General features: G+C 40.7%; 1 protein-coding gene across 1 annotated transcript in view; it reads right to left on the reverse strand.

Annotated features, from left to right (window-relative positions):
* Positions 1-10,000, reverse strand: part of ODR4 (odr-4 GPCR localization factor homolog) — a 22,766-nt gene that overhangs the window by 12,561 nt on the left and 205 nt on the right. Inside the window, exons 2-8 of the mRNA XM_032226921.1 lie at positions 9,669-9,844; positions 8,466-8,600; positions 6,476-6,571; positions 5,316-5,422; positions 3,467-3,503; positions 2,476-2,616; positions 1,040-1,135 (exon numbers count right to left, since the gene is read on the reverse strand). Of these exons, the coding sequence (XP_032082812.1) occupies positions 1,040-1,135; positions 2,476-2,616; positions 3,467-3,503; positions 5,316-5,422; positions 6,476-6,571; positions 8,466-8,600; positions 9,669-9,767 (711 nt within the window). The 5' untranslated portion in view covers positions 9,768-9,844. The remainder of the gene's footprint in view (positions 1-1,039; positions 1,136-2,475; positions 2,617-3,466; positions 3,504-5,315; positions 5,423-6,475; positions 6,572-8,465; positions 8,601-9,668; positions 9,845-10,000) is intronic.

Raw genomic sequence — 10,000 nt, forward strand, 5'->3', positions numbered from 1 at the left:
CCTCCCTCTACCCCAAGCCTGCCCCCCCCTCCAACCCGCCCCCCAACTTCCCAGAGCAAAATACAGGGTAATAAACATTTAACAATCATACACTAACATAGGCTAACTAACTTTACATCTTACCTCCCTCTTGTACTTTAACTCCCCTTTTATTAAGCTAACTTTAGATAAATTATAACATTCTTTGTTCATTCATAAGCTAATTGAAGTTCTTTAGTCCAATGTTTATTTTGAATGTAGTCAATCCATCTTCTCCATTGCAACTTGTATTTCTCATCTGAATAGTCTTTCCAATATGCTGAAATTTTAGCCATCTCTTCTAAGTTTACTACTTTTAACGTCTGTTCTTGAATAATAAGCAATTCTTCCTTCTTCCAGCAATCCCAACCGTGATCTTAAATCAAAGACCACCTGTATTTTTTCAAAATGTCCTGAAATAAGGAGATAAACTCTCCCTCTATCTCTACATGGGTAATATGGATTTTTTTAAAAACCCAAATGTAACCATAACTCTATGTAATGATATAGAGCCGAGGTGGTGCAGTGGTTCAATGCAGCACTGCAGGCTACTTCAGCTGACTGCAGTTCTGCAGTTCAGTGGTTCAAATCTCACTGGCTCAGGGTTGACTCAGCCTTCCATCCTTCCGAGGTGGGTAAAATGAGGACCCGGATTGTTGTTGGGGGCAATATGCTGACTCTGAAAACCACTTAGAGAGGGCTGAAAGCCCTACGAAGCGGTATATAAGTCTAACTGCTATTGCTATGTAATAGTTTTGGGGCTTGTTTAGACATTCATATATGAGCCCTAGTGAGATTTATTAATCCCAGCTTAATCAATAATCAATTCTAAAAAAAACCCTCTACCTTAACACATTGTCCAAATTGAACTTTATGTATTATTAAGTTACTAAATGTCAATGTACTTCTTTGGCATGCACTGTATTAGTGGTTCACTTTAACAAAAGTTTCATTTGTTTTCAATAGAGTATCATACAAGCAACTTCAGAGGACAATGATTCCAACGTTGTTCACCACCTACCTGCCCTTCCAGTAAATCAGCATCTTCCTCTCTGGCTTGTCCGTTTATCAAAAAGACAGCTTCCTCTATCTGTTGAGCCCAACGTTTTAATCCGTTCTACAAAACGGAATCAAAAGAGTTAATTTTACTAAAAGATCTAATGTGTTTCTGACCAGTGTTAAGCGAAATACATTTAAATGATTTTAAAAGCATAAACTGCTGGGCAACCCTCAGATGTTCTCTTCCAAACGTAATTTAAATAATTTTAGATCATGAAGCAGACAAGTTGACTCTGTCTAATTTTTGACACTAGCTTCTAAGGAACAGGCCTTAGCTGTCATAGGTGGATGCAGCGTTTAAATAAAAAGATATAACACGATCTCTAAGCCACTGTTAACGTAGTGCAGAGGTTGATTGATTGATTGATTGATTACATTTATATGCCGCCCTTTTCCCCGAAGGGGACTCAGGGCGGCTCACAATTCAATCAGGGAAGGGGGTACAGACAGGGGGATAAAAAAGACGAGACATAACAATACAAAATTTAAAAACACACAACAACCATGCCATTCGAGAAGGGGGGCAAAAACTCTTTAGCCCCAGGCCTGTCGGAACAGCCAGGTTTTAAGGGCTTTGCGGAAGGCCTGGAGGGTGGTGAGGGTTCGAATCTCCACGGGGAGTTCGTTCCAGAGGGTCGGAGCAGCCACAGGGAAGGCTCTCCTCCGGGTAGTCGCCAGTCGACATTGGCCGGCGGATGGAATTCGGAGGAGGCCTAATCTGTGGGATCTGATCGGTCTATTGGAGGTAATTGGCAGCAGGCGGTCTCTCAAGTACCCAGGTCCAATACCATGAGGTGTCAAAATGGCAGCCTGCGGGCCGGGTGCGTCGTGCGCAGGTCGTGTCCACACCAGCTCCGCAAAGGCAAAAAACATCGCAATACGTCACAATATGCCATCAAGTTTGACACTTGTGACTTTGTGTTTCAAGGTCTTAACTCTCCTTTATCTTGAGTATGGACGTGCTAGATTACCAATGAAAGGATGGTATGTTATCATCCAAGTATTTGGTAGTGAATGGCCACCGTTGATGATCTCTACTGTTGACATTTACTGTTGTGTACTAGTGGTAAAGGATGTACAGTATTTTTAAACCCAGAAAGTTACGTTTAACCTTATTATTTCCATTCCATTGCTCATTTTGATATCGGATTATCAGAGAGTAGCAATGGACAGCGTTCGGAATACATATAGTACTGATAATCTCTCCTTAAAATCAAGACAAAAACAGAAAGACGTTACAAGAAAGTCCTGTTGGAGAAGAAAGTAGCTGTGTGAGGGACTTACAAGAAATTACGGATACCAAAGAAAGATGTGCAGGCAAAAGACTAAGGAAAGCAAAAGAATGGCAACAGATTTTTTTGATATAATTAATAACACAAAGTGAATTTTTTTAGTTACCCTTGTATTTTTTTCTAGGTTGTGGCTGGCTAATGTGGCAGGGAGAGGAATATGTATATTAACATTAATTGTGCATTCTAAAGATATCCAAGAAGCAGAAAGAGCATTCTGATATTTCCAGTCGGCTGGCTTAGCTGTACTCTAAAGAGAGGGGAAAAAGAGGCTCAATTACTACAGTAAATAATCCAATAATCTCAAAATATAAATGATAAATCATCCAATTTACATGATTCGATCTATGCATTTATTTATGAATTCAATAAGAGTTATCCCAAAGTAGGCACATACAGAATTCTGCGACCTGACAAATGCGCGCAGACAAAACCGCGGTGACAAAACCGTGACGTCATCAACGCGCCGACAAAAGCGTGCCGACAGAAGCGCAATTTAAGTTAAGGTAAGGGTTAGGTTTAGGGTTAGGTTTAGGGTTAGGTTTAGGGTTAAGTTTAGGGTTAGGGTTAGGTTTAGAACGTGCTTCTGCTGGCGTGCTGTTGTCGGCGCGCTTCAGCGCTCAATCGTCAGCGCGGTTTAGAACTCGTGGTTTAGAACTCGCGGTTTTGTCACTGCGGTTTAGTTGGGCGCGCTTTTGACGGTGAACGACAGAATTCTAGTTTGCGTATGTGTAATTGCTGCTCCCAAACATACTTCTTTCATGCAAATTTTGAAAGGGAGCTGGCAGAGCCCCTACTGAAATCTAAGAACAAAGATAGTTTATTTATTTATATCCTACCGTTATTGTTTTCATAAACAACTCAAGGCAGCAAGCATACCTAATACTCCTCCAAATTTTCTCCACAACAAACAGAGTTGGCCTGGCCCAAGATCATCCAGTCAGCAGGACTAGAACCCACAGCCTCCCAATTTCTAGCCCGGTGCCTTAACAATCAGGTAGGTGGTTCCACTTAAGATACCACTTAATGGTAGGTAACTTAGTTGAGATTGGCAACCCACATTCAATTCGTTATTTGTTCCCACCCAATATAGAACCTACCTTTGGATCTTGCACATCGTAAGTACGACAAAGTATTCGTTTCCAGTTAAGGAACAGTAACTAATTAAGATTTAAGAGATACTACAGTAAGAAGAAGTGTTTAAGACTCTTATAACCCCTCCCAGCCACCTCTAAAGATCTGAATTAAAATCCAGTCTGTTCAGGTCACGTTTTTGCTTCCTTTTTCCTTTCCAGAGCTGAGGTGGCGCAGTGGTTAGGGTGCAGTACTGCAGGCCACTTCAGCTGACTGTTATCTGCAGTTCAGCGGTTCTAATCTCACCGGCTCAAGGTTGACTCAGCCTTCCATCCTTCCGAGGTGGGTGAAATGAGGACCCAGATTGTTGGGGGCGATATGCTGACTCTGTAAACTGCTTAGAGAGGGCTGAAAGCCCTATGGAGCGGTATATAAGTCGAACTGCTATTGCTATTGCTATCAAGCAACAAACGGAAAGCCATACATATCCAGCACTGCTGCTGATTCATGAGATTAAAATACATTCTGTAGTTAAATAGGTATCATTAATACATCTACTTCAGTAACGATAGTTAACTACAAAAATAAATAAACCAAGGAGCTGTTGTTACTCATCTTGGCCAATCCTTCTCCTATTCTGTTTCTAATAGGCCTTACTACTGTAGAAAGCTGAAACTGTGAGCCTTCTTCACATGAATGCAGAGGAGGTATTCAGCCAGTTCTGACTGGTTCTGCAGAACCAGTAATGGAAATTTTGAGTAGTTCGGAGAACTACTACAACTAATCTCCTTTTGTTGCCCTGAATAGGAGAACGGAGCTGGAAAGCAGGTCAGTGGGGTGGGGAGGGAATGGGGATTTTGCAGTAACCTTTCCCTGCGATACCCACAAAACCATGCCCACAAAGCCATGCCCACAAAGCCACACCCACAGAACCAGTAGCAAAAAAAATTGAATCCCAACACTACATGAATGGTAGAGAATGAAAACATTAATATTTATTGCTAGAGAGTAAATCTCTTGCACTTTCCTATTCTGACCCCCCTCCTTCTCCGTCCAGGAACGAAAGCCAAACAGACGTACGAAAGAATGTTTTAATCAGTCCAGGCTCTTGCTGGCTGCGAGCCCAAAAGAAACAAAGATAATCGCTCTGGCAAAAGTCCTATAACTCACACAGCATTGCAAACCGGCTTCTCTTATCAACCCACTTATCCAAGTTGGCTTCTCTCGGTTTGCAAACAAGAACGAGAACGTTGACTTCTGCAAACAGGGCGTGGCACCAGCAGTCTCTTTTATCAGCAGGAGGGGATCTTGATCAGCATCAGCTGTTCGTAATCACCTCCTGTAGTTACTCCGTTGTTCTTTACGCTGAGTAGCCCTGTGCCTGCATGCATCCTGAAACAACTCCCAAACGTTTTCCTGAACACTCCCTTTGATCCAATGCTCTGCCGCCACCTGGCGGCCAACCAGTCTCTCCTCGCCCTGCTCGGAGTCGGAACCCTGTCCAGGGTCCTCCACATCCTCCAGAGCCAACTCATAGGGCCCCTCGCTGTCGGAGTCTGGTGGCAGCTCCAACGGCTCCTGCTGGGCCACAACAGAAAACCATTCCCATAGATTTGAACACAGCACATCAATATATCAATTACATTGTAAAAATAGGAGGCTATTTGAATTTTATTTTTTGCTTTTACTAACCAAGATCATAGGGCAGAGCTAGCCACAAAACAAACTCACCTTTATCTAATTTTTTTGGGGGGGGGAAATGATTTGAATTGTGGCTGCTCTAACTGTGCAAAGGTAAAGCAGAGGTAAAACCCGAATTATCAACTGCAATTTGAGAAAGATCTGATGAGATGGAAAGGGATGCAGAAAGGATACTTCTTTGTAGTTGAACAAAGATGAAGCGCCACTCTTTCCGAGACATCTTCTTCCGCCATGTTCCACAATCTCTTTCTAGCTACAGCTTTTTCTACTGCAAAAAGGAGCTAGGACAAAAGCAGAACAAGAACAGAGTCACGTCTGAATCTTAGGCACCTTACCTATCCATCATGGTGGTATAGATCAGTGGTAGCCAACCTGGTTCCTACCGCCCACTAGTGGGCGTTCCAGCTTTCATGGTGGAAAGCGGTAGGGGTTTCGTCCGATACTGAAGCACTTTCCTTTTTTTTTAAATTTAATTGACTTTTTTAAAAAAAATTCATAGCATTATTTAAAAGCATTTTCATTAGGTTTTCATAAAATCACCATCACTGTGGAACCGGTGGGCGGTTAGAAGATTTTACTACTAACAGAGATACAAAAGTGGGCGGTAGGTATAAAAAGGTTGACTACCCCTGGTGTAGAGTAATAATAAGCATATAGAGTTATTCAAGCCTTTGTTAGATATAGCTCTCTGTGTAGCAATACCCAGCCCTGCTCGGAGTCGGAACCCTGTCCAGGGTCCTCCACATCCTCCAGAACCGACTCATAGGGCCCCTCACTGTCGGAGTCTGGTGGCAGCTCCAACGGCTCCTGTTGGGCCACAACATCCATCCATCCATCCATCCATCCATCCATCCATCCATCCATCCATCCATCCATCTATCTATCTATCTATCATTTATCTATCATCATTATTATCTATCTATCTATCTATCTATCTATCATTTATCTATCATCATTATTATCTATCTATCTATCTATCATTATTATCTATCTATCTATCTATCATTATTATCTATCTATTATCTATCTATTATCTATCTATCTATTATCTATCTATCATCTATCTATCTATCTATCTATCTATCTATCTATCTATCTATCTATCTATCTATCTATCTATCTATCTATCTATCTATCTATCTATCTATCTATCTATCTATCTATCTATCTATCTATCTCTATTGTACCCCATGGGAATCAATTTCATTTTGGCAACTTACACAGTAGAAAACAAATGTTGTTAACAATCTACAGTAACTGTAAAAAAATAAAACAAATGTTTGTTATGTTAAATAAGAATAAAAACAAAACAAAACATTACTTTTATTATCTACCTTCCTCAGGATATTTTGGGTTTCTTTTGCCAGCTCTGGAACTGAAATGATAAAAACACCAACAACTAGCAGTCCTCCGGGAAGCATTCTTGATACCTAAGAGAATTAAATACAAACACATTGCTGCTACTACTACTACTCCTGGCCCAAGACTCCTGCTTTGAAAGAGGCAGTGGTACGCCCATTCCTCAAGTGGCCATCCTTAGACCCAAAAGGTTTTTCATTATAGGGCAATCTTTAACTCGTCGAGAAGGTGGTTGGTCTGCACCTGATGAGAACTCTTGAAGAAATAGATTATCTCGATGTGTTTCAGTCAGGTGTTAGGATGGGTTTGAATACTGAGGCAGCCTTGGTCACACTTGTTTATAACATGTGCCAAAACCAGGATGGTGTTGTGAATCCAACCTTGTGCTCCTTGATCTTTCAGTGGCTTTTGATAGTCATAATAGCCGTTTAAGTAGTAATTTATAGATAAACAGGCTTACAATGGCTCAGTTATTACTATGCTTCACCACAGCCCAACGGATCTTCATGTCCTGGTTCTACTTCCTGCTTTGGAGTAGAAACTTTGGTAGTTCCACTGCCAGCACCTGCCCTCTGGGGCAGTGGTCCCCAACCTTTTTGGCTCTGTGAATTGGTGATGGCAGCAGAAGGGGGGAGGACATGGTTTCGTGCATGCACCACTTGTGCAAATGCAATTTTGCGCGCTCGCCCACTGCTTGGGCGGTCTGGTTCACAACGGGCCAGCACCGGGCCACAGGCCAGGGATTGGGGACCTCTGTTCTAGGATGCACTTTATTCAACGTCTTCTCCCTCACCCCAATATGAGAGAAATATGGTTCTCACAATCTCTGGTGAGTAGAAAGTAAAAAAAAAATATACCCCCCAAAATGGAAATAATTCCATTAGTATGATTTTGTGAACCTAACATAGAAGCATATGTCCATATATTTCAGTCCTTTAGTCTTTCTCATTGCTTCATGGGAGATAAAGAAAAACCATACTTTATAAGAAGAAAATGATAATACTCATTTTAACTCTAAATATGCAGATATCCAGTGTTGGAGAGAATTACCATAACCCCTTGATTAAGAAAAAGAAAGAAAGAAATGCAATGGTCTGAGAGCAGAATATAGGACCATTGACCTCAGACTAACCAATCAGAGATCAGCTTGCCAAATTTAAATGTAAGAACCTGGTTAGTCCCCTTTTCACTGAAAAGCATCTCATGCTGCCTCTTAAGAGGACAGTCATGGTTGACAGCAAAACATCAGAATACTAGAAAACCAGATCATGTCCATTCATCCCAGAAGCTCATCACGGTCTGAAATCCTTTCTACCTTCCCCAGATGGAAGGTCTAGATCACGGGTGTCAAACTCAATCACGTCATGTGACATATGACATTTTTTGCCTTTGCAGTGCTGGGGTGGGCATGGCCTGTGCGTTTACCTATCCCGCCCGTGCGCTGCCAGTTTGATAGGCCTGGTCTAGAGGTATCTGCCTTATAGCAATAGCAGTTAGACTTATATACCGCTTCATAAGGCTTTCAGGCCTCTCTAAGCGGTTTACAGAGTCAGCATATCGCGCCCACAGTCTGGGTCCTCATTTCACCCACCTCGGAAGGATGGAAGGCTGAGTCAACCTTGAGCCGGTGAGATTAGAACCGCTGAACTGCAGATAACAGTCAGCTGAAGTGGCCTGCAGTACTGCACCCTAACCACTGCGCCACCACGGCTCTTATGTCTATATGACAGGACATCTCACCCACTTGAGAATGTCCTAGAATACCTAGGAATATAGCAACAAAGCTATATTCAATATGGCTAAGTTTGGGCATAATTGTAATATTTATGAGTGTTCTGGGTTTAAATTAATGTATAAAACCAGTAGAAGACAGCATTAACTTAAAAAAACAACAATCATTATGAAGCTGAGACAGGCTTGCAAAAAAATTCCTTTTCTACGGCAAAGTAAGACCATTTTTATTACTTGTATGGCATGTGCTGCTATCCATTCTTCATCAATAGTAGACAAGTCTGTATGGTGGTTTACACTACTGTTACTTTCTTCCTCTTTTACAGGAGTTCGAATGGCCAGCAAAACATAATCTCTTTGCTGGGAACACTGAAAAATAGAAAAGATAAAGAAAAAAGCAGTCAATACAGATCATTTAAAGGCACTTTACACAATGGCATCAACTGGACTTTATGTAGCCTACATGTATTTCTAAGAATTAATTTATGTCTCTCTGCAGTGCACATCATCAGAAACTTGATTCTAAATGAGAAATGCAGGGACATCAAACCCAAAGCGAGTGTAAATAGCCACATAGATAAAAAAAATGGCTAAAACAGTTTCCATTTAAGCCCAGGGCTTCCAAGATGCACAAAAAATATTTTAGCTACTATTTGAAGCATTCAGCAACATCACTTCTGTTAACAACCAATCACTATTAATCCAAGAAAACTCTACCCTAAAATTACATTAACGGAACAGATTGGGAAAAGGAGACTATCAAATGACATTTTAACTACCATATGCAGCTTATTTCTTATTTCTGTTTATACAGCACGAAAACCTCAGTTTAGAAGACACTTTTAAATGACAATAGCTAATGTAAGTAAGTAAAATCTTTATTACGGTCAAAGACCAGCAATACACATCAGTTTTTACACTGTATCAAAAAAATACTAACATTAAGATATAATTAAAAAGTATTGACATTAAAAGTGGATAATAACATAATGGTCCAAAGATTGTTAAAAGTATGTCAAGATTGAGAAGGGCCAGTCCCTTTTCTTCTGTAGGAAGTTATCACCCAGCCCTCTCCCAAAAAATGAAATATCCTAGGAAATATTGAAAAGGCAGAATATTATATTTCCCTGGATGTGAAAAGGAAGAAACATGTTTTAAATTGAGAGTAGCTACAAGATGACAACTATACTTCTGTAGCCAATTTTTTTTGTTATGGACATTGCAGCAGCACCAATAGCTAATGTACAGATACGATGTTGGAATTATATTTAAATACATACAAAATTGCATAATTAGTGAAATACATCAATAACAATTAATAAAGACGTACATTGGCAATCGGTGACATAAACTGAAGTTACATAGTGTTTCCTTCTCAGAGAAGAGCCTTCAAACTGCAACAGAGGAAGCCTAGGTGAAAAACTACTGCGGACTTACCTGTCCTACTAAAAGCCCAGTAATAAGTTTCTTTGATTTAGCAGTCAGGTCTGATAAATATTGTCCAACCGCTTCCTCCACGAAGTAGCTCCTTCCCATGATTGCAAAGACTCAGTCGCCCAAATCATAAAAATGTGTAATAAACGGCGAGGAGATGAAGAGGAGGCTCAATAACCCTAGAAATAAATAAAGGGAACAGACCTTAATTTCTACTCTTAAAAAGTCAACGAAGGGGAAATGCTACGCAGAGATTAGTAACATTGCACCATTAAAAAAAAAATTTAACTTGTTCATCTACCCCCTTGCAAATTGCAATGCAATTTCCTATACAG

Source organism: Thamnophis elegans, chromosome 11 (genome assembly GCF_009769535.1).
Source record: "Thamnophis elegans isolate rThaEle1 chromosome 11, rThaEle1.pri, whole genome shotgun sequence".
NCBI classification, from domain to species: domain Eukaryota; kingdom Metazoa; phylum Chordata; class Lepidosauria; order Squamata; family Colubridae; genus Thamnophis; species Thamnophis elegans.